At 37.3% G+C, this 26014-nt stretch overlaps 1 protein-coding gene and 1 long non-coding RNA gene across 5 annotated transcripts in view; one reads left to right on the top strand and one right to left on the bottom strand.

Moving 5' to 3' along the window:
* The window catches only part of LOC149149386 (uncharacterized), a 53543-nt gene extending 32037 nt beyond the window's left edge, over positions 1-21506 (bottom strand). The window contains exons 1-2 of one of the 3 annotated variants that reach the window (XM_089439869.1): positions 21088-21506; positions 20939-20980 (exon numbers count right to left, since the gene is read on the bottom strand). In XM_089439869.1, the coding sequence (XP_089295995.1) occupies positions 20953-20980; positions 21088-21377 (318 nt within the window). In that variant the 5' untranslated portion in view covers positions 21378-21506 and the 3' untranslated portion in view covers positions 20939-20952. Of the gene's footprint in view, positions 1-20501; positions 20981-21087 lie in introns of those variants that run through there. The other 2 variants (XM_089439868.1, XM_089439867.1) reach the window with 2 other exon arrangements.
* LOC149149383 (uncharacterized) overlaps positions 1-26014 on the top strand; it is a 386921-nt gene that overhangs the window by 234249 nt on the left and 126658 nt on the right. The gene's annotated exons all lie outside the window — the stretch shown is intronic.

Raw genomic sequence — 26014 nt, 5'->3', positions numbered from 1 at the left:
GCGGTCCTTTCTGCACTTTATTTGACTGGAGCCTAACTTGTGCGAATCCCTTGGACATATTTTTTCCAAATCCTAGAACCTATGCGTATCATTCTTCCTGCTGCGGATTCTCCACTCTGCTCTATGAAGATGATCTGAGATTCTATTGTCAGACATGAGCTGAACGATCACCTATTTCTTTTGCTTTTGAAATGTTGTAGCCACTTGTTTGATTTGACTATCTGTACCTGCTGCGGATTCTCCACTCTGCTCTATGAAGATGATCTGAGATTCTATTGTCAGACATGAGCTGAACGATCACCTATTTCTTTTGCTTTTGACATGTTGTAGCCACTTGTTTGATTTGACTATCTGTACAATGAAAATTGATCCCGCCGAAAGTAAAGGAGAAATCAAGGAATAGATTTTTCATATATATTTTGAATTTCTTTTACTTGCCCGACCCTCCGATTCACTGCCTTGTTGGCAAAGGAATCAACCTCTTGATTATGCGCTATCAAGACGTACTTAAATTTCATATTTCCCAGATATTTGGTGTTATCTAAAATTCTTTGTTTGATTATGTCTAGAGCTTGATTTTTTAATTCTCCCCCCGTTTCCATAGCAGATATGATTATTGCAGAGTCGTCAATTACCACTGGATCTTTGACCTGGAGTTTATTGAGGATGCATGTACCTAAGAACAAATTGTACGACTCTACTTTATTGTTTGACATGTTACCAAGCCCCCATTCATAGGAAAAGATGACTTCTCCTTTCTGATCGTGGATAATTCCCCCCGCTCCTGCTCTGCCAGGATTATTTTTAGAGGAGCCATCAAATCCGAGAGTATTTCTTTTGGGTTTGAATCCACTTTTCGATTTCCATTCCATTTCCCCTGAGCTTCCAGCCTCTGTTTCTTCCCCGTCTTTGTTGGCAGTTGCTTCCTCACAAAACACACTTTATTTTGTCCTTTTCTTCATTCTGCGAATTGTTTTGATCAACAACAATGAACATTGCGTTAGCACTAATCATCTCTGCCACTAGCCCCCACGTTTTGGCAAGAATGAGTCTTGGGTTAGGCTTTTGATTTTTAAATATGCCGTTGTTTCTTGCAAGTCAAATTTGCCAGTAGAAAACAGATAAAAGACATTTCCAAATACGAATATATGGATAGTTTTTCTCCCAGTTCTTATTTAGAGTTGTGAGCTGATCGAAAATATCATTCGTCATCTCCAATGGACTTATAATTTGCTGCCAACAGTGCCTTGCAATGACACAATCTAAAAAGAGATGTGGACTGCTTCCCTCCTCCTTCTGGCATAAAACTCACATCGATGGCCCTTGTATACCTTTTTCCCTAAGGTTTTCCGCAGTGAAGATCTTACCTTTTAAGAAGGTCCATGCTATCTTGAATCTTTTTGTTTATAGGGGCAGCTCCAACCAAAGTGATCTTCATATCATCCCACTGTTTTTTCAATCTATTTGGAAGAGGTAGATCTTTGTAGGCAGTCCAACTGATTTGCTCACAGTCTAAAATATCATAGAAAGGATATGTTTTTATTATCCATCCAGACTTTCAAAACTCTGTATTGTTGGTTTTGTTTCAGTGGAGCAGACCTCATAATTCTATCTATCTATATAGCAGTGTCTTTCCCATCCCATTCCACGATCTATTCGATATATGGTCTTTGATTTGAGAGATGACTTTTTAATGAGTTTCCACGCTTGAGTGCATAGTCGCTTTGAGATCAATTCAGTGAGGATCTTTGAGTGCTAACCATTAAAGTATTTTTTAATAGCGCCTCAACCCACCAACTGTCTTTCTCAATTAGCATACGCCATACAAGTTTGAAGCCTAGAGCTTTATTTGTTGGGCTCGAAACCCTAATGGAGATACCTCCTTTTTCAAAAAAGAGGGTCACTTGGTCCAAGCGAACAACACTAAATTCTTTTGTCTTGTTTCCCGCCTGGCTAGAGGAATCCTCTCATGATTAACTCCATTTATTTATGGATGTTGGCAGGAGCCAAAATTATAGCATACTGTTATAAATAGAGTTGAGAGGAGCTTTTATGAGAATAGTTTTGTCTGCTAAGTTTAACCACATCAACCCCTAGCTTTGCAGTTCCCCTCTCATCTTTTCTTTCTGTTTCTTCCACACCTCAGACTTGACCCTTTCTTTTACCAGAGGTAACCTGAGGTAGGTGAAATGTCCTCATTCCCGCTGGAACAGAATGTCCATAATTTGGGAAATCCTTTGCATTACATTTAATGAAACATTCCAAGTATAAATTCTACACTTTGTTATCGAGAAGACCTCTTAAGACAGCAAGAAAGGCATCTAATATTTTCTTGAACCTCCTGGTAATGATACTTGAGGCTCCTCCAATTAGGAGGGTATCATGCGTAAAGAGAGAATGGTTGATTTATTTAATCCCTCAAGCTGTGATGATGCCAGTTATTTCCATTTTATTCCTTTGACTTTCAAGTTGAATACTTAATGTTTCCGCCATAATGATATAGAGGAAAGGGTAGAGAGGGCACCCTTGCCTCAATCCTCTGGTGCTGCAAAAATAATCGCTAGGCCTTTCGTTAATCAGTAGAGCTGTCCATGGATTTGAGATGCATTCCATCATAATGTTGATAAACTTAATCGAGATTTCGAACTTTTGAAGCACTGTCACTAAGTATTGATCGCTCACTTTGTCAATAGCATTGGCCATGTCCAACTTGATAACCATACATTTTTCATTTCTTTGAACACTGTTGTGTATGGGTTCCTGTACAATAATCATGTTGTCTGTCCTCTGTCGTTTAAGAACAAACCCACCTTGGTTTTCAAATATGAGACTGGGCAAGATCTTTTTCAGTCTATTTTCCAAAAATTTTGTAATGATTTTATAAGATGCAGTACATAAAGAGATTGGCCTGAATTGGTCAAAAGAGAGGGAGTTTGGCTCCTTGGGGATGAGCATCATATGAGAAGCTTTGGTGTTTTCTCCCATCTTACTTTTTTTTAAAAACATTTTTCACCATTATTACAGTGTTTCTTTATTATGTCCCAGTGGGTCTTGTAGAAGGTGATGGTGAAGCCATCTGGCCCGTGGACTTTGTCCAGATGTATGCTCCACGTTGCTTCTCTTATTTCCTCTTTTGTCACCTCCTTCTCCAGCTCACTGTTTTGTTGATCGTTGATTTTACTATTAACTTGCTTTAGGTATTCAACGTTGTCCAGTGGTTGTTCTTCTGTTGTATGAGGGTTTTGAAATATCTATAAGTTGCTTCTTTAATTTCCTCTCTTTTATTTCCTTCCCTTCAGCTTGAATCTTGTTAATTTGGCTGCTCACTCTTCTTAGCTTGATATTATTGTAAAAAAAGAAAGTATTTTTATCTCCTGCTTTTAACAAAAGACACCTGAATTTGTCTCAATTCCTCCTCTTGTCTATTATGCCTGTAGAGTTCTATAAATATTTCTTTTTGGTGAACATGTTCTTCCTCCATTGCTTGCTATTTTTTATTTTCGTGACTCCATTTTTCCAGATTCTTATGCAGCTCAACTTTTTTGTTTTTCTCTTTTAGAATGTTCTCTCCTTCCCAATTTTTTATTTTTGGTCTTAAATTTTTTAACTTGGATTCCCAAACGAAGTGGGGGGAACCTATTACATCGAATTCCCAACTGTCATTTATGATCTTGCTAAACTCATCCTTGTTGTCCCAATTTTTATTATATTTAAAAGGGATCAGCCCATAATTCTCGAACCTGTCTAAAATCAGAACCACAAGTTTCTGGTCGAAGTCTATAGCATGTATAATCTTGCTCTTAATGGATGAAAACCCTATAGCTATGCTCTCTTGAATTAAGATCATGTCCAATCTTTTTTGGATGTTTTGAGTTCCGGCTCTTTTATTGCTCCAAGTAAATTTCTCATTAAATTGAGGAATGTTCAGAAATTTGTGATATTCTATAATTTCTTCCTGAGCTGCTCTAGAAGGGTCATTGAAGTACTTCCCTTTCATTTTTCTTCTATTTTCCGAATTAAATTTAGATCGCCTCCTGAAACCAGCTTGTTTCCTTGACATTCTTGCATATTTTTTAACTGAATCCCAGCATAGTGCTTTGTCCTTGTAGTGATTTGGAGCGTAAATGTTTAACAATGAGTACTCTTCATTTATGGTTTTATTTTTGAGATCTGTTTTCACCCACCAGTTATTAAGTTTTTAATTAGTGAGATCCCACTTCCCTGTGTTCCATATTGTAGCAATACCTCTTGAAGCTCCAATGGAGTCTATCGTTGTTCCTTCAAAACTTTTTTGTTTCTTCATTAATTTTTCAAATTCTTGACTGGTCACTTTAGTCTCTTAGATCATGAAAATATCTGGTTGTTCTTGCCTTATTATATCACGCTCTGCATTGATTTTTAGAGAGGATCCCAAACCCCTACTGGTCCAAGAGACCAAAATCATTATTTACTTGATTTTTGGTAAGCCCTGATCTTCTCCTTCTGCTTTGCCCACTTCCTTTTTGTTTAGCCAGGAAAAAGTCCATTGGTTGTTGGATACCCGTAGCCATTTCTTTTGTTGTTGCCTCATCTCTAATCTCTTTATTCGATTATCTCCCTACCTTTTTTGGCTGCTCTGAAGTGTTGTTGGATTCTTTAACTTTGTTTCCTGTAAAGATTCGGTGAATGGTAGGTGGAGGGGATGGGAAGTTCTGTATGGGGGAATGGATGACAGCTAAAGTTTTGTTTTGAGTAGGAGAACGAGGGAATGATGGTTCTTCTTCTTCTAAGGTTTCAAAAGGTTTAGATGTCGAGAGTATTGGCTAGACCATGTTGAGGGGAGGAGTGGGGATTGCAACAGCGTTTTCAAGAGGTTGTTTGGGCTTTGGACCAAATTGTTTATTATTGGTTTTCGTTCTCTTAACTTGTTCCCAGGTGCCTTCATTTTCTTCTACATTTTCAGCAGTTTCAGTTTCTTTTAGTTTGTTACATTTATTAGCAAAATGACCATATTCATGGCATACCTTGCATTTGAATGGGATTTTCTCGTAGTCCAGCCGTTGAATATCAATCCACTGGTCCACCTTGATATTTATTGCCTCAGGAAGACCCTTCCCCAAATCCACTTCTACACAGACCCTGGCGCAAGCGTCCATATTGTCCTTTGGTTCACATCTATCAATGTATTTGACGATTGCATTTCTGATTGCTTTGACTGATTCGTCTCCCCAGCAATGTAGTGGGAGATGAGGCAATCTGACCCAAACCAGCACAGCATTTGGGATGTCCATCTCTGGTTTGAAATCTGAAGACCATCTATTCAAGTATAGTCCTCTTGAATCCATAAAATATGGACCGCTTCTAAATATTAGATTTCGATCTTCATTGGTTTCGAAAAAGAATGTAAATATTCCCTGCCACAATCTTATTGCTATTTTCCCTTGGATATTGGCGCTCCAGTTGCGCTCCATCCACTTCTGAACTGCTCTGGGGGAGGGCCACAGTCTAGTGAATTGACCTACCAATCCTCTTTCAGATAGTGAAATAGCAACTTTCCTAGGTAGACTTTAAATAAAGAGATTTCCGAAATTCCTCCAGTTTTTTGACGAATTTAGTTGTTGTTGGCTTGATTTTTGGTGCACCATTCTCTGAGAAAAAAGAGGAAAAGGTCGTTGCTTTCTCCTCACGGCCTTAGTGATGGGGGGATTGCACCCTTCCATGAGAGGCAAAAGTCGTTAAGGGCCTACAGTAGGGCTGTCGAGAGGGGAGAGGCAAAGCCCAAATAGTCGCGGGGATGCCAGAAGGAAGACAGAGAAGGCATAGCAGCAAGAGCTTCCAAGAAAAGGAGCTACAAGAGGCAGCGGGATCGGGGGAGTAGAGCTAGGTCAAACCCTATGTGCTGCTAATAGCTCTACCCTACTCTCTTAATATTATAATAATTATATAAACTCATATATATTAATTAATAATAAGAATAGCTCATAACAATATTAGATTATCATTCTACTATTAAAATAATATAATAATATTAAATTATAAAAAAATAATAACAATTATATTGTATTATTATTATAATAATAATAAAATTTTGATGGCAAACGAAGAGCGCGCTTGCTAAAGGCGTCGTGCACCCTAGCCAACGATTGCATCAAGAAGCACGCCACTGCACACTGCCCCCCAGCGACCTCCTGCTGTTGGGGCTTGAGCTCCATGGATGCATTAGAGGGCGAAGAGCTTCCTTCATATCAGCAGCAAGAAAATGAAGGAACAGCGACCGCCTTTGCCTGTCTCATTTCTGCAATGGGCCCGGCAAAGAACAAACCATTAGTCACTGAAGTTTGTTAAAGTACTCGAAGATATTCCTAAAATCTCACTCCCTCCTGCCCTTCCCCGCAGAGCAGCACTTCCTCTAGTAGAGCGTGGATTAGTGGAGCAGTTCACTGGATTATGGTCATCACCCAAAACTGTGCAAGAATGGATAGAAATGAACTCGACTGCATCAATAGATGGGAAAATCTCAATTAGGTTTTGTGGAAGAGGTTCTTCACCTTCCACTTTGAAACCAAGGAAGATCAAGATATGATATTTAGGAATGTACCTTATTTTATGGATACTAGGGGTTTGTATCTAAACAGATGGATGCCGGATTTCGATCCAGAAATGGATGTTCCAAATGCCGTCCCCGCTTGGGTCACACTGCCACACCTTCCCCTTCACTGCTGGGGGGCGATTTAGTCAAAGTAATAGGAAACACAATTGGGAAATATATAGACAAGTGCGAGCCAAAGGAAAATATGCATGCATGCGCCAGAATATGTGTAGAAGTGCATCTTGGGGAAGGGCTACCAAAAGCCATCAAAATCGAAGTGGACCAATGGACGCACATATAATAGCTGGATTATAAATAAATCCCCTTCAAATGCAATATATGTCACGAATACGGTCATTTTACAAATGTACAAAAAAGAAATGAAAATAGTGAAGATCCGAAAAACAAATGGGAACAAGTAAAAAGAAAGAAAACAATCTACAAACAACCAAATCTCTCTTCTTCGCAACCCTCCACATCCTCTGACCCCCACCCTACATCAGCAAAAATTAATAACCTTCTTGCTAGCCTTAACCCTTTTGAACCTCTGGATCCTTCAGCCCCCGCATAACATAAACCAAGATCCAAATCGAGATCCAGATCCCCACAACATAGCCCCAACCCCCCTTTATCCCCTGTAGTTTCAAACACTCATACCCCTCCCCCACCCTCAATAGACAAAATCCTAACAAGAAAGCAATCAGAGGAAGTACCCTCAAATGTAGAGTACCAAAAAAAATTAGGAAGAAAAATGAACAAAAAATTCAAGGATGAAGCAGCAGCAAAGGAAATGGCATTAGGAACACAGCAACCTATGGAAACCTTCTTAGGAAGGAATTCATGAAACAACAAAAAAAGTCAGCGAAGAGAGAAAAGAGCCACGCACTACCCAACAAGTAAATAATGATAGTGGTCTCCTAGAATTATAGAGGAATGGGATCGCCCATCAAGGAAAATGCCACTAGAAACATTCTGGCAAAGGAAAACCCAAACATCCTTATGATTCAAGAGACAAAAACAAACAGTCAAGAAACTGAAAATATAACAAAAAAAACTTTCAGAAATTATGAAGGGGAAGCAATACATGCAACAGGAGCACAGAAGGCATACGCACAATATGGGAAAAAAGGAACTTGGGAATTAATAAAATACAAAAAGATCAACACTTGATCTAAACGAATCTAATGCAAATCAGTACAAAAGAGAAGTACAGTGTCATAAATATATATTCCCCAAATCATTACAAGGAAAAAGAGCAATGCTCGAACACCTTAAAAGAAGTGCAAGATGGGAAAATAATACTAGGAGGCAATTTAAATTTGATAACAAGCATAGAAGAAAAGTTCGGAGGAACATTTCACACAAACCCATCTATGGATACTCTAGAAGAATTAATAGAACAACATAACTTGATAGATTTCCCACCAAACAATGGGAAATACACTTGAAGCAATAAAAAAGTGGGCAAAAGTAACATAAAAGAAAGGCCGGATAGAATTCTTATACAGGAAAATAGAGCAACAGTCCACAGCTCCATAAAATCAAAAATTTGACATACCACAACATATGATCATAAAACGGTGATAATAGTCATGGGCAAAATGGAAAATCAAAGTCCGCTCCCATTTAGATACAGCTCAATTATGGACAGCATCGGAAAAATCAGTGACTTAGTTAAAGAAGCATGTGAGACAAGAGCAACAGCGTCACCACAGTATATTTGGGAAACAAAATTAAAAACTACAAGAAACAAATTAAAGGAATGGGCAAGAGCAAATAAATTACAAAAAAAAAAAGGGAAAAGAGAAAAGAGTTACGGCAAAAAATGGACAGCATGCAGGCTGAAAAAGAAAACAAAGAAGAAAGCAAGCAAGATTATCTAAAACAGAAAAGGAAATCTTTTGGGAAATATATAGGGAAAATAAGAAAGAAAAAGAGGAGACAAGATTGAAATCAAGAAGTTTGTGGCTGAAGGGAGGGGACAAAAACACATCATTTTTCCCTAACACGATGAAGATAAAAAGAGCAAGAAACCAAATAGAAAAAATTCAAGGTTAAAGCCAAGAGGTCAAAGGAGCAGAGGAACTAAAAAAAGCAACCTATAAGCACTTTAAAAACTTACTTTCATCCAACGAAGAAATGGTTGAAACTAAAGACTTCTTCAAGCACACAAAAAGAAAAATAAAATTAAAAAAGAACAAAATGCAGCAATGTGGGACACAAAAGAAGAGGTAGCGTCGGCCATATGGAGTCTGCATCCGGACAAAGCCCCAAGGCCAAATGGCTTCACAATAGAATTCTACATATTTCATTGGTATACCATCAAAAAGGATTTCTTAAAAATGGTGAAGAATGTTTTCAAGAAAAATAAAAATAGGAGGCAACACTAAATCCTCCTATCTTGCCCTTATCCCAAAAGAAGCAAACCCCTCAACTTTCAACAGGTTTCGCCTTATCTCTCTCTGCAATTCATCGTATAAGATAATAACAAAAAGAATTGCAAATAAAATCAAGAAAGTACTCCCAATAATCACATCTGAAAATCAAGGAGGATTCGTGCTCAACAGGCAAAACATAGATAACGTAATTATTGTACAAGAAGCGGTTCACTCCAGCATACTAAAACAAGAAAAAGGCCTCATAATCAAACTAGATATGGCAAATGCATTTGACAGGGCCAGTCATCCATATCTAACGGTTGTCCTCCAAAAACTTGGATTCTCTAGAGAAATAGTGGAAGTCATACAAGGATGCATCTCTACTCCATGGATTGCCCCCCTCATAAATGGAAGGCCCACTGACTACTTTAAAAGCACAAGAGACCCTAGGGAAGGTTGTCATCTCTTCCCCTTCCTATACATTATAATGGCAGAAACATTAAGCGAGGCTCTAGAAAATCAAAAAAATGAAAGAAATATCATAGGGATAAGAATAGCAAAAGGAGTAAAACAATAAACCATTCACTCTTTGCTAATGACACACTGTTGCTAGGAGGGGCATCAACAATAATGGCAAGGAGGTTCAAAAAAGTTCTAGATGAATTTTTACAAGTTACGGGTAGGCTATTAAACAATACAAAATCCAAGATATATGGATGGAACACCCCTCCCGGAATTATGCAAACGATCTCACAAATCTTAGATATCCCTGTACAAGAAAAATGGACACACTTCTTTTACCTGTGACTTCCAATTTCAAAAGAGAACATGAAGACAAAAATATGGACTAAACAAATTGAAAAAATGAAATACAAAACTTACAAAGCTGGGGTATGATGTGGCTGAATATGGCGGGAAAAGTAATTCTAATAAAATCACTCCTTGCAGCACTACTTATCTATCAATATGCCATAATCATGGCCCCAACAAGTGCCCACAAACAAATGGAGCTTATTTTAAAAAGCTTCTTGTGGCAAGGGGGGAAGCAGGAAAACAAAATATTTAGCCTGGTCTGGTGGGAGCAAGTAGTACTACCTTATGAACAAGGAGGCCTATCAATAAGGAAGCCTAGGCTCATGAATGCAGCATTGGGAATGAAAATAGTATGTAGACTACTTACAGGAAAAGAGAGTTGATGGAAAAAGACTCTTATAACAAAATATATGGACGGCACTAGGAAAAGACTACTCAATGGAAATATCCCAATAAGACCATGTACCCAAGTATGAAGCTGGTTAAAAAAACAATTCCATTAATGATTAGATATATTTCTAAAATCCTAGGCAATGGAAAACCAACTTCAATTTGGGAGGACAGAATCATGGGAAAAGAACCATTACAAACTCATACAGAAACTGAAGACATACAAGAATGGATGAAAGATAAAAGTTTCACCACCTTACACTCTATATCTCTTTGGGATCAAAAGGAGTGGCAAGATTGGAAAAGCTTAGCAATGTCGACAGATCTGGAAGGGAAATGGAAAAAAAAAACAGGCAGCTCTTAAAAGGGGCAGCGCCAATCCACTTTGATGAGTAAGATGCTCATCTTTGGGACTCAAGCGGTGGACACTACACAGTTAGGACTAGATATAAAATCCTTCAGGAACAACAAAATCAACAAGAATGAGATTCTTGGAAAATATCTTGGAAATCAGAAAGTCTGTCTAAGATCAAAATGTTCATCTGGACTCTACTAAAAGGGAGAATATTGACCAGTGACAACCTAAGAAAAAAGGGCTTTCAAGGCCCAACACGATGCCCATTATGTATGCAAGCTGAAGAAAATGTTCAACACTTATTCCAAGAATGCACCTTTGCGAAAGAATGTTGGCAACAACTGATAAGTCCTTTGGAAATAAGAATAAATTTTGAACAGCCTTTGCTGGACTTTCTTCAGACCCTCGAGAAGGCCTATCCATACACAACAAAGAAGAAAGTCACAATTTATAGGATATAGAAGTACATCCCAGTTGTTCTATGTTGGCAAATTTGGTTGACTTGAAATAAGTCAATTTTCAAAAATCAAATTCCAAGGTTAGGGAAGACCCTTTCAAAAAACGTGGGGTCTAACTTCTGAAATCCTCAATGTCAAAGGAACAACACCAACAAATCATAGCACTCTTCAGCAGGAAGAGCGATATTAGCTCAACGAAACCATAATAAAAAATAATGGACAAAAAGGAAATAGGAAGATAAACTCAGGAAATATTTGGAAAATAAGAATGAGTTAAGAGGAACTGACAAACTAGAGGAAAAATCAGAAAAAATATTGTCTATACTTTGTTGGGGCCTCAAAGCATAACCCGAGAAAGGCAGGGGCAGGAGGAATAATCCTAGATCCTGATGGGAAAGAAAATGTCACATATGAATGGGGATTAGGACTAATCTCAAATAATAAGGCAGAAGCATACAACTTGTTGATGGGAACAATAATTATCAAAAAAAGAGAAATTCAAAATCCTATCATAAGAGGCGATTCAGCCATAATAATAGAGGCAATGGCAAGAAACAAAAACCCAAGCAATGATTTCATGAACAGAATTCTTAGAAGGATAAGGAAGATCTTGGAAGGCTCTGGCAATGTGATCTTCAGACAGGTCTTGAAAATTCACAATCAACAAATGGACTAATTTGCAAACCAGGCAGTGGAAAGAAATGAAGGACATGTTCATGAAAACCAAGAAGAATACCATAACTTTGTTCCTTAATGAGTAGCAAAAAGTACAAGGATCACCAAAATCACGGAAAAACCACAAAGATAAAAGCAATAAATCAAAAAACAACAGTCAAAAAAAACAAAAGACTCATCACTGCAGTAACAGCCAGGAAGTCACGGAAATGCATATGAAAATCCATGAAACTTTAGACTCTAGCATGAGAAACAGCAGGAAGGAGGATCGTAATCATGGCCACAAGAACCATGTTGCAAACTATTTCATCAAAGGCAAGGATCGGGTGGCATTAAAGCACTATAAGAATAGAGGGTGAAATCATTGCAGAAACAATATTAGTTAAGAAATCTTCACCTTTTAGGTCAACATAGTGCTTATTTGGCTTCAAATCCCCTTCCTGCCTTATATAATAGCCATGAGCATTACCTCTGCTAAGCGATCAGACTTCACATTAAACCCTCTCCCCTCTTCTTACCACGCCCGTTCACCCCATATCACCGCATCCCCCCCGCATCCCATATCAAGACTCTGTATTGTTGGCTTTGTTTCAGTGGAGCAGACCCCATAATTCTATCTATCTATATAGCAGTGTCTTTCCCATTCCATGATCTATTCGATATATGGTCTTTGATTTGAGAGATAACTTTTTTAATGAGTTTCCACGCTTGAGTGCATAGTCGTTTTGAGATCAATTCAGTGAGGATCTTTGAGTGCTAATCATTAAAGTGTTTTTTTAAGAGCGCCTCAACCCACCAACTGCCTTTCTCAATTAGCATACGCCATACAAGCTTGAAGCCTAGAGCTTTATTTGTTGGGCTCGAAACCCTAATGGAGATACCTCCTTTTTCAAAAGGGAGCGTCACTTGGTCCAAGCGAACAAGACTGAATTTTTTGTCTTGTTTCCCGCCTTGCTAGAGGAATCCTCTCATGATTAACTCCATTTATTTATGGATGCTCGCAGGGGCCAAAATTATAGCACACTGTTATAGATAGAGTTGAGAGGAGCTTTTATGAGAATAGTTTTGTCCGCTAAGTTTAACCACATCAACCCCTAGCTTTGCAGTTCCCCTCTCATCTTTTCTATCTGTTTCTTCCACACCTCAGACTTGACCCTTTCTTTTACCAGAGGTAACCCGAGGTAGGTGAAGTGTCCCCATTTCCGCTGGAACAAAAAGTCCATAATTTGGGAAATCCTTTGCATTACATTTAATGAAACATTCCAAGTATAAATTCTACACTTTGTTATCGAGCAGACCTCTTAAGACAGCAAGAAAGGCATCTAAGATTTTCTTGAACCTCTTGGTAATGATACTTGAGGCTCCTCCAATTAGGAGGGTATCATGCGTAAAGAGAGAATGGTTGATTTATTTAATCCCTCAAGCTGTGGTGATGCCAGTTATTTCCCTTTTATTCCTTTGACTTTCAAGTTGAATACTTAATGTTTCCGCCATAATGATATAGAGGAATGGGTAGAGAGGGCACCCTTGCCTCAATCCTCTAGTGCTGCAAAAATAACCGCTAGGCCTTTTGTTAATCAGTAGAGCTGTCCATGGATTTGAGATGCATTCCATCATAGTGTTGAACTTAATCGAGATTCCGAGCTTTTGAAGCACTGCCACTAAGTACTGATCGCTCACTTTGTCAATAGCATTGGCCATGTCCAACTTGATAACCATACATTTTTCATATCTTTGAACACTGTTGTGTATGGGTTCCTGTACAAGAATCACGTTGTCTGTTCTCTGTCGTTTAAGAACAAACCCACCTTGGTTTTCAAATATGAGACTGGGCAAGATCTTTTTCAGTCTATTTTCCAGAAATTTTGTAATGATTTTATAAGATGCAATACATAAAGTGATTGGTCTGAATCGATCAAAAGAGAGGGAGTTTGGCTCCTTAAGGATGAGCGTCATATGAGAAACTTTGGTGTTTTCTCCCATCTTACTTTTTTTTTAAACATTTTTCACCATTATTACAGTCTTTCTTTATTATGTCCCAGTGGGTCTTGTAGAAGGTGATGGTGAAGCCATCTGGCCCATGGACTTTGTCCAGATGTATGCTCCACGTTGCTTCTCTTATTTCCTCTTTTGTCACCTCCTTCTCCAGCTCACTATTTTGTTGATCGTTGATTTTACTATTAACTTGCTTTAGGAATTCAACGTTGTCCAGTGTTTGTTCTTCTGCTGTATGAGGGTTATGAAATATCTATAAGTTGCTTCTTTAATTTCCTCCATCTTTTATTTCCTTAACTTCAGCTTGAATCTTGTTAATTTGGCTGCCCACTCTTCTTAGCTTGATATTATTGTGAAAAAATAAAGTATTTTTATCTCCCGCTTTTAACCAGAGACACCTGAATTTTTGTCTCAATTCCTCCTCCTCTTGTCTATTCTGCCTGTAGAGTTCTATAAATATTTCTTTTTGGTGAACATGTTCTTCCTCCATTGCTTGCTATTTTTATTTTCGTGACTCCATTTTTCCAGATTCTTATGCAGCTCAACTTTTTTGTTTTTCTCTTTTAGAACGTTCTCTCCTTCCCAATTTTTTATTTGTGCTCTTAAATTTTTTAACTTGGATTCCCAAACGAAGTGGGAGGAACCTATTACATCGAATTCCCAAATTTAAGAGCAAATGCAAAGCAGGAAGATTCGAAACCAAAGATTGAAGATTGGGGTAACTTGATTCCTGACCCAAGTAACACCAGGGGACGCCTGTCTTTATACAAGAGGCCTTACATGTATATTGGGTGTTAAAGAGATTACTGGCAAAGGCAATGAAATAGGTAACAATGGAAATGGCAGAGATGGCTCAGAGCATTCCTAATTTAAGGAGAGAAATGAAGAATCTTCAAATCACTCTGCTCATGCAGGACAGCGAGCTGGAGGAGATTCAACAACAACTGAAAAAGATAGTTCCAGTGGCAAAAAACGAAGACACTCCACTTGAAAACATGGTAGAATAATCCTTCTAACTGTGCTAATGGTTTTCCTTGTTAGTTCGTCGAACACAAGCTCTCTTTTTCTGTATATAGTCTCTAATGTTGATAGGAAATCAAATTAGTAATTTTGGAAGCATCGTCTATTTGGCATGGATAGGCGGACTTGTTCTTTTTTGCTATTGGTTGACTTATAAAGACTTAAGGTGGTCAACAGACCCGGTTTTCCTTCGGGGCGGGTTGAGGCCATCAAATGTTTGTGCTTATTTCAACTTGGTTAAATAGAAAATTAAAGGTCCTACTTTAGCTTACAAAAAAAAGTATATTATATTATCATTATATTATTAAAATAATATAATAATATAAAAGTATAAAAAAATATCATAACAATAATATTGTATTATTATGATAATAAAATATAATAATGATAATAATCTCATTATAATATTATTATTATATTATTATAATAATAAACAAATATATTTATTATAATAATAATATAATCAATATTATTATAATATATTGTTATAATAATAAGAATAAAGACCAAATATTTATAATAATTAATAACTATACAAATAATGGCAACTATATTCTTATATATTTATATATTTATGATTATTATATTAATATTATTATAATAATATAAACTCGTATTATTATTATTAAGCTTTAGTATTTTTAATATTTATCTTATAGTTTGTATACATTGCGTTAATTATTATTGGTATTTAAGATTATTAATAACTATATAGGATTATTAAGAACTATTCACCCCTGTGAGCATCACCCGATGCAATGAGTGCTAAGTGAACTATTCAAAAATCATGAGAAATTAGTCACTTTACGACTACCTCTCATGGAAATGGTCATACTTTGAATGACTTACTTAACGCAGTTGAATCCCAAAAATGATATCTAATATAATGCACTGCGTAAATCCCCCATACTTAAATTCAAAAAAGAGTCAAGGGATCTCTACCTGAATGGTTCATGAGGCACAATACTTGCTAAGGTTTTGCAAATGGGGTAGCAAGCTAAGTGGGCTTGATTGTGGGGAAAAAACTCCACAGTTAAGCGTGCTTGAGCCAGAGGAGTTCTGGGATGGGTGACCTCCTGGGAAGTCCTGGTTACCGGGTGCAAGCCCCGGAAGTGATGATTGATGCTATGTGATTCGTTCTCCACATTTCACTAGTTTCAATCCCACTTCTTCACCCCTGTGAGCATCACCCGATGCAATGAGTGCTAAGTGAACTATTCAAAAATCATGAGAAATTAGTCACTTTACGACTACCTCTCATGGAAATGGTCATACTTTGAATGACTTACTTAACGCAGTTGAATCCCAAAAATGATATCTAACTATATAAATATTAACAACCACATTATTTATATATATTATTATATAAATATTATATTAATAATATAAACTCGTGATATATATTAATTAATAAAAAAATAGCTCGTAATAATACTAGATTATCATTACATTATTAAAATAATATAAATTATAAAAAAAATCATAACAATTATATTGTATTATTATTATAATAATAAAATATCATAATAATAATAATAATATCTTATTATAATATTATATTATTATAATAATATACAAATATAATTATTAAGCATTATACGAATATAATTATTATTATTTGAAGGCAAATGAATCTTGTTACATATAACTTACAACATAAAATAAACTAAGTTTGTGCTACCTGATTTTGCACAATATCTATGTTTAGAACGCCAAGATTTAGCAAATAAAAGAGGGAAAATAGATTCTACTTTGGTTTCTTGCTTGATCACAGTTGAGTTTAGGCATAGCATCAAGTTTACGTTTCCATTCAAAATTAAACCCATACCCAAAGTTGTTGTGTTTCACTTGCCCCATCGCTAAACTAGAAACTCCTTTCCTAACAAATTTGTCTGCAAAATTGTTGGTGTTTGAATTAAGAAATATGATGTCACATCTCCCTCCCTCATACGTAACCTCACTCGCAATGCACAACTTCCATTTATGGATGAAGTGGACATAATCTCCCAATGGGAATTTCCATTATGTTTCAATTCTTCAAGTCTAGAGCCCACAGACAAACTAGGAAAAACATTATACAACTGCCCTAGTTGAAGCTAGCTCTTACATGTTATTCAGAGGACGGTTCAAGACATTTGTTTCCAAGTGTTTCACATTTTCTGGGTGGAAAATCCCATTGTGGGGATACTCTTCAACCAATTCTTTCAGGTAAATAAGACGATAGAATCGCTTAAACTTTCACTAGCTGAAATCAATTTTATAGATCTATCTTTACTAGATCTCCATTGTTGCTTCTTCAACATACTACACATGCCATTGCCCATAACAAAACCAATGTTCCACTGGGACTCGCCCCCCCTAGCGATCTAGTTTCCTCGCTCCTAGGACTTGGGGACGAGTAGGGGATGTTTCCCCACGCTCCCAAAAATCAGAGTACGCAGGGGGACGTACCAAGCGGTCATTTCCCTGTCCTAAGGGGACGTTTCCGAAAAGGGGGACAAGGGGGGTCATGAGGGGACAAGGGGGGTCGTGAGGGGTTGTGGGAGGACATGGGTGGGACAAGAGAACGCTTTAAAAAGAAAATTGTTTAAATTAACAACTTTAAAACTAAACTAAGGTTAAACTTTAATTAATTTATAACTAAAATTTAATTAATTTAATAGACACGTAGGGTTTTAAGTTATAACACATAAGACATTTATGCTTGACGTTAGATCGAGATGAGACCTTGGAAAAGAGAGATGACATCAGCTTTTAAATGATTAAAACTGCTTCCTGGAACAAACTATTGCACTGCTGCTACAAGCTGTGTATCCTGAGAATTTGGTGATTTGAATTTTGGACGACAAAAAGTTCTTTGTTTTATGTCAATGAAGTTAATGAACACTAGAAACCCTCAGACTGTACACCTGTGGGAGCTAAAATAGGCAAAAATCTACACAAAATAATGAGCGCAATGAAGATATTTTTTGTTGTTGGTTTTATATAGAAAAACATCTGGAGTTTTTGATTGGGCTTGTGAGTCTAAATTGCTGAGCTGTGAAAAACTTTGCGATACTCACCAATTAGATAACCTGCAAGTGCTCACATGTGTATTTTCTTGCTAGTAAGTTAGACTCATTGTTAGCTAGTCTAGCCTGTAGTTGTTTCATAATGGCTTGTTTCAGCAGCTAGGTCGAATTTGACTCTCAAGTCTGAGCCAAACTTGTTGGGATTTTCTGCTGGTTTGGACCCAATCTACTGTGTTAACTTTTTGCTCCAGAAGACCTTGTTTTTTCTCCAAGCAATATTATCTCTGTTAGATTAGAAATTACTTAGAACTGAATGCTATCTCTAGTGGTTCTTCTGGTGCAACAGATGATTAATGTGTGATCTATTACTGTGTCTATAGAATATACATCTATGAGCTCCTATGAATTGTTATCACTGACTGATTTACATCTTCTCACACAAACACACACTAATACACACATTAGTTACTTCAAATCACACCAAAAATAAGTGGAAGAGAAAACTTCAGCTAAAGTCTAGAATAAAAACTTGCCCTTAGGGATCATCACATTGTTGTGTCGGAAGTTATATTGATAAGTCAAAGCAAATTGGTTGGTATTGAAACCATGTTTTGTGTGGTTCATGGTAAAAGATCTTTGCGGTTAAAGACCTTTCAATCCCATGGTAAATTTCCTCCTTGTTGATCATAAAATTTAACGATATTTGAAGACACATACCCTCAACGTTATATGTTATTTTTAATCTTTAAATTTACATGATATTAGATAATGATATTCATATCAATGATCATGCTTTACAGCTTTTCAATTCAAACCCAATTGTCATAATGGACTCAATAAATTATATTTTATATTTATAAATTGTTAAGACCGTGACGCTCCTCCACGTTTCCTAAAAATTGGTGGGGAGTTTTTGCCTAGGCCGCTCCCGCGTATCGTCGCTCCCTCGCTCCCTCGCCCCCTCGTCCGGGAACCTTGGTGGAACATTGACAAAAACTCTGGTTTACCCATGCGACATAAATGGTCTGGCCTTGAAAACCAATTGCAGATGTTTGGAATATATCAGTGGTGGTTGTGAATGCTTAGCTGTTAAATACCATACGACCGATGGAGATACCATTAATACTTTTACGGCAACGACCCTATGGCGATTTCCAAATGAATGTTTTGGAGGTTTGATGTCTGTGTGAAAAATAGCAGGTCAAACACCATCAAGAAAGTAACCCAAGCCACGCATTTTGACTTTGTTAAAGACAATATGATGAGATATCCTACATATTTTCGAAATTTCCATGTTGGCCTCCCTCCCATATGTAATGTCACTGGATAAAACTATAAATATTTTATTACCAATGTAAGAAAATAAGCTAGACAATATTATTATTTTCTGTTTTGGTTAATAATATTGTGAATTCTGAATTTAAAAATTAATTGAGTAATATCAAATATTCTAACTTCTCATTGGGAAGTTGTAAAAAGGCAGTTGCCAATGAAAAGAAAACCCTAACTGCCTCCCCCCAACTGGAACCACCCCAAGGAAAAGAGGGTGGGGAGGAGGAAAAACGTCGTGCTGTTGGGACAGACGGGGAAGGGGAAACTATGCCATGTCTGGTGAGCACCAGATAGCATTGGCACAAAGTGCGTAAGGTTTGGTGAAGACTGGTCTTGCAAACAAGCTTGGGGGGAGATTTAGTAAGGCAGACAAATCTCACGGACGGGAGGAAGACAAGTAGAGAAACAAGGGTGATGAAGCTCTGAAAGAAAAAAAACTGAATGCACAGGAATACGGGTAAGTAAATCTTATGACAAACTTAAGTAAATCTTATGAAAAACTCTGTATTAAAAGTTATTGTGTTTGCTATACTGGAAAATGTTGGAGAAAGAGTTTCCATTCATTAAATATCTGGTTTAGTTCTGTTAGTGGTTTTCAAGTAGGTAACCCATCTGCAGAAGAGCGTTATTACTGAAAAGCTGCTATAGGTACCGGACAATATAAATAGCCTTAAGTGGTTTTCAAGTAGGTAACCCATCTGCAGAAGAGCTTTATTACTGAAAAGCTGCTATAGGTACCGGACAATATAAATAGCCTTAAACTGGAGGAAAAAGTTTATTGATAAACAGACTATAGGAGACCTGTTTACACTTGTTGAGGCACCCGTGTCTGTGCAGACAAGGTGGAAACTCTTAACAGAATGAGAGCAGAAGTCAGAACCGCGCTGTATGGAAACCCTAGTTAAATCTAAGCATAAGAAATATACTTGCAGACATATCCTAGAGCCTTTATCTTAACAGAATGAGAGCAGAAGTCAGAACCGCGCTGTATGGAAACCCTAGTTAAATCTAAGCATAAGAAATATACTTGCAGACATATCCTAGAGCCTTTATGGAAGTTGGAGGATGAATCTAAATAATTTAGGAAACTACTGCGAGGAAAGAAACCATTAAATTAACCTTCTTTTGAATAGTTGAATGTAAATGAGAGACTGGAACTCCTTTGACGAGGAAACATTTATAGTTTGAGAGACTGGAACCTTCTTTTTGAATAAAAAGAATTGAGGAAAAAACTGTTTAAAAGTAAGACTGAAGCTAACTAGAAATTCAAGTAAATAAGAGACCGATTGTGTGCACTGAACCAGTCATGTATTCTAGTGGAGTTTGCCAACAGAGTTAGAATTGTGAGTGGAAAACACGCGCTAATAACAGTGCGAATACCAGTCCTCTGCGCACCCTAATAGGTTAGCCGCAGACAGAGGCCTCCAGCAGAGAATAAGTCACAGAAATCGAACAAGCTGGGCATTATTCAGCAGAGAAGATAATATCCATGTACGCATATCAGAATAGTGAAAAGAACCGCTGACCATAACTTAAATATGAAAGTCGAATGACTTATATATATACATATTCAGGAGAAAGACAAATGTACAAAATCATACAACTTCAAAGCCGAAACGTAATCGGCACCAAAACCTTACAAGGACCCCCGCAGGCCAAAACTTAAGTACTAAAACTGAACTTAAACGTTTACTTTCTCACGGAGTGCATACAGTAGAAAACCCCTTTACCGGGCAGCGGCTACCATGGCGTGAAGCCCCTACAGGATAAAAACCCGAAACCCTTCCAGGGCAGAGTCTGGGAAACCAACCTCGTAAGGGAAAGACAAAGTAAGACGCCGCTTAAACAAGCGCATCCCTCCACAGGCCATATAGTTTAGGTGCACAACAAAAATAAACATACCCGGAAGGAACTCGCCATGTCTAGGAGAGGAACTGCCTCACCTTCACAACCGACATCACTCAACGTTCTCACCGATACACAACCTGCAAACAACATTTTTTGGGTAGTGATGCTGACATTCTCGCATAGGAAAGAAAGTGAACTGAAGGAATAACAGTGCAAGGAAAACGATCAGAGTAAATCAATTCACCTGGCAGTAAGTAGAGCTGACCAAACCGCATGGGAGAGGAACCACCAGACCACCTCTGCAACATGCAGTAAGTGAGATACCTCCAGTCTGCGGATCGGGCAGCCTTCGACCAGAGCAGAGGAACCCCAACAGAGCGCCAGAACCAAATGAAACAAATGAATCCCAAACCCTTGCAAGCGAGACTGAAAAGTCACCTGGAGCGATACCAGCCGTGCGATGGAATGGCTTGGATTTCCATCGTCGATGCGCCGGAGGATCCCGAGGTAAGCTGACACCTCTGCAATGTCCATTAAACCGACATTGCAGATAAGTTAATAGACAGAGATTAAATGGGGTAAGTTCGAGGCGGAGGCTGTGCTGTCACGCTCCGGGTGAGAAGATATTAAATATAAACTGAGAAGTACTGTCCTAGCACCTCAATGTTAATTCAACTCAAACGACTGTAATCCAGCTGTCATATATTAGTTTAAAAACAATAAATGTTGTCCGGCGAGATTGATGTAAATAAATTTACATGTGTATATTCGCATGGTAAAGCATTATATTAAATGTTAGTTTTCTTATAGTAATAAATGAATATTTTTCTGATTTTTGTGTTTTTGGAGGTATGACACCATATTTCATTTCAATTTTTCAAATTTACCGCGCCGCTGAGTTTGAAATATTGTGGGAAGGTGATCAAGTTTGAAATCCGGTGGGAAGGTGGCATTCAATGGAGGTCTAATGACACACTACGAGTCTCCATTATTCAGAAAAATGGAGGGATCAAAAAACTAATGGGCATGAAATAACATGCATGCTCAGGGTAGTTATGCAGTTATAATCACCTTATTCTTTCAAGTGTATTTTTTTTTTAAATCACATGGTGAATAGGTAACTGTTAGTCCTAATCTATGGGATACCGAGGATTAATCTTCCTAGCTGCCACTATAACTCTAGTGCTACTCCTAATCTATGGGATACCCAGTATTAATCCTCCTAGCTGCCACTATAACTCTAGTGCCGCCAAGGCAGGGTGGGGAATCTGCTTCTGGAGCATCCACCACAGAGGGCAATGTACTCAATGAGATTTGAACTACGGTCTCCGAAGCTTTGCCTAAATAAGTTCGATAAAAAAAAAGGAATTGTATGTCTTTTTCGTTGGGGATTTCCCGGAATAAATCGTCGTATTTTCCCACGATTTCTTATGAAGGATATTCAGATGATCAAAATGGAAATTCAAGAAGGTATTTCCCCTCGTCGTGTTCTTTATATGGAAATAAAGGGCCGACAAGACATTCCTTTAACTCGTACTGGTGATAATGTGAACCTAAGGGAGATCGAACAGAAAGCCGCTGAATCAGCCCGTTTCTTGCGTGTATCCATTGAAGGGTTTTGAAATCGGGGGTGTCTTTATCCTCGACATACATTCAAATGTAAAAACATTTGAATATATGTCGAGGATAAAGGAACATGAATAAATATCCAATCAGGAAATTTCAATAAATATTTCATTGTATGAAAATGGAACGATATAGGATCTTTACGAACAATATACTATTTTTATGAAATAGTATAGAAAGAGGTAATATAAAAAAAGCAATAAGTTAAAATAGAACTGGTACCAGTAGATGAATCTGATGTCTCAGAAACAACAATTACTAGATAGAGTGGTCCGGTTTCCCTAAAACTAAAACGCTTTTTTCCTCTCATCACGATCCAATTATGACTTTTTGTCGTTCTCTCATTTTTCAAGAGCATTTGTCATCTTTGGAGATAACTGGGGAAATATTCGTAAAGGATCTAGTGATCAGGATTCAAAAGATCTTGGCAATGTATAAGACTTATGTTACTTCAAGTTATTCTTCTAAAAAAGAAGAAGATGAAAAAAATGAATAGATAATTGGTCCATATATAAATGATTTGGAATGATCTCCTTATGCTCTGTCTCACCCATTTTGAACAAACCTTTTACTTTCTGCCGAGTATATTTTTTTGATCGGGATCAAACAATTACGCAATAGATCAATCTATGGATCCCATACCTCGTTCTATCACTCGTACTTTGTCTAGATTTCGGACAGAACTGACAAGTGAATCAGGTTCGTTAGCGATTCACGAATTGGAAGTGTCCGAATATAAAGCATTAGCTTCCCTACGATATCTCGCATGTTTAGTAGTATTGCCTTGGGTAATTCCTATTTCATTACGGAAGGTTTGGAGCCTTGGGTTACAAATTGGTGGATTTGAGAAAATAGAAGAACTATTCTTGTTAGAAAGAATGGTGGAAGATTCTTTGGGAACACATTCACAATCTATTCGTATAGAGATTCACAAAGAAACGATCCAATTGGTCGAAATGTACAATGAAGATTGTATCCAGATAATATCACATTTATTAACAAATCTAATAGGTTTTGCTTTTATAAGTGCTTATATCATTCTGGGTAAGAATAAACTCGCTATTATCAATTCTTGGATCCAAGAATTCTTCTATAGTCTGAGCGATACAATGAAAGCTTTTCTAATTCTTTTAGCAACCGATCTATGTATTGGGTTTCATTCACCCCATGGTTGGGAACTGATGATCGATTCGATCTCCGAAAGTTATGGATTTGCCCATAATGAACGAATCATATCTGGTCTTGTTTCAACTTTTCCAGTCATCTTAGATACGATTCTTAAATATTGGATCTTCCGTCGTTTCAATCGTATATCTCCTTCACTTGTAGTAATTTATCATTCGATGAATGAATAAAGAATAGGTAGGTTGTTTTCTCCGACCGAAACAATTGAAACAGAATAATAAAGTGTTTTCCGTGTTCAGGAATTAGCTATTCCTCCCCTTCATTCTTCTCCTGGTGCGAGACTTCCGATTTCTTATTTTTAGGTTTGGTTGAATCAATATAGTAGCTGAATTTTTGACAAGTAACTATGATAGCTACCTACTCTCACCCCAAAAATGATTTGGAACCAATAATTGAACCATGCAAAATAGAAATACTTATGAATGGGCGAAAAAGATGACTCGGTTAATTTCTGTCCTGGTCATGATACATATCATAACTCGGACATCCATTTCGAATGCATATCCCATTTTTGCACAGCAGGGTTATGAAAATCCCCGAGAAGCCACTGGACGTATTGTATGTGCCAATTGTCACTTGGCAAAAAAACCTGTGGATATTGAGGTTCCACAATCCGTGCTTCCCAATACCGTATTTGAAGCAGTTGTTAAGATCCCCTATGAAATGCAGATGAAACAAGTTCTTGCTAATGGCAAGAAAGGGGCTTTAAATGTAGGAGTTGTTCTAATTTTACCCGAGGGCTTTGAATTAGCCCCTCCGGATCGTATTTCCCCTGAGATTAGACAAAAGACGGGTAATCTTTATTTTCAGAACTATCGTCCCAATAAAAAAAACATTATTGTAATAGGTCCTGTTCCCGGTCAAAAATATAGTGAACTTGTGTTCCCCATCCTTTCACTAGATCCTTCTACTGATAAAGAAGCTCACTTCCTGAAATATCCCATATATGTGGGTGGTAATAGAGGAAGAGGACAAATTTATCCCGACGGGAGTAAGAGCAACAATACGGTCTATAGTGCTTCAGCAACAGGAAGAGTGAGCAAAATTTTACGTAAAGAAAAGGGTGGATATGAGATAACTATCGATAATACATCAGATGGTGGGCAAGTGGTTGACATTGTACCTCCAGGACCGGAGCTTCTTATTTCAGAAGGCGAATTGATCAAGGTCGATTAGCCATTAACGAATAACCCTAATTTGGGTGGATTTGGTCAAGGAGATGCAGAGATAGTACTTCAAGATCCATTACGTGTTAAAGGTCTTTTATTATTCTTAGCATCTGTCATTCTCGCACAGATATTTTTGGTCCTTAAGAAGAAACAATTTGAGAAAGTTCAATTGGCCGAGATGAATCTTTAGGTCCATATATTTTTGAACATGAAGTTTACTTATTGATTCAAAAATTAATACCCCTTCAGAGCCTTTTATCCTTCTTCTCCCTTATATATTCTTGATAAAATGTTCATTTAGATCTAAAAATGTTCATTTAGATCTAAATTGGAATAAAATTGAAATAGGGAGTGACTCCATAAGCACTGGAACATATCAACTTGTTGAACGATCCCCATATGCTATATCGTGTACTATATACATGTCATTCCCTCCTTTCCTTGTCCAAACGATCCAGAAAATAGAGATAGATCGTAGGGAGGAGAGATGAGGAGAATAACTAAGCAATCTTGGGGAAGATTCCTATTTTCTCTGATCCCATTCTCCTATTTCATTATTCGAAGAACTAATTGGCTTTCCGATCTTGTCCTATTCGTCAATTCCTTCGTAATACTGAAGATTATTTTGTACGTTATACTGAAAATTCCTAAAGAAGGAAGAGCAGACAAGTAAGGGGCAATATCACTCATAAAAAAAAACCTATAAAACTTTTGATAGGGTTTGTTCCTAATGAGAGAAAATGAATAAAAGGTGTTTTTCCTCCTCTTTTATTTTGTAAGCCAAAAAAATAGAAGAAAATATTCTATATGCACATTTAGATTCTCATAGTTTGGGTTTTTACAAAAACTTCGCATAATCTTCCAGCAGATAAATGAGCAAATATTTAGTACTTAATATTATCCGTTTTTCTGTTGTTTCTTCGACAGATATTTAAATTTGATCGATCCAAATTTTTTCCGATCATATAGCGGAAGAATAGATTGGCTCATCACTTGACTGAAAGGCATTGAATGAAGTAAATGGCAGAGTCATTTTATTTGTACTAATCTTCTCTTCTAATTCAGATTAATATAGAAAGAATCTCAAAAAGAGATTTCGATAAGGCCTTACCCTTCAAATAAGGGTAAGGCCTTATCGATTTTTCACTTTCGCATGTATACTATTTCCCACAGACAGTAAGTGCATTTCCC

The sequence above is a fragment of the Pinus tabuliformis genome, chromosome 9, assembly GCF_031772625.1.
Source record: "Pinus tabuliformis cultivar Carrire ecotype Pingquan chromosome 9, CPIR1, whole genome shotgun sequence".
NCBI classification, from domain to species: domain Eukaryota; kingdom Viridiplantae; phylum Streptophyta; class Pinopsida; order Pinales; family Pinaceae; genus Pinus; species Pinus tabuliformis.
This window is presented reverse-complemented; position numbering and strand designations above follow the sequence as displayed.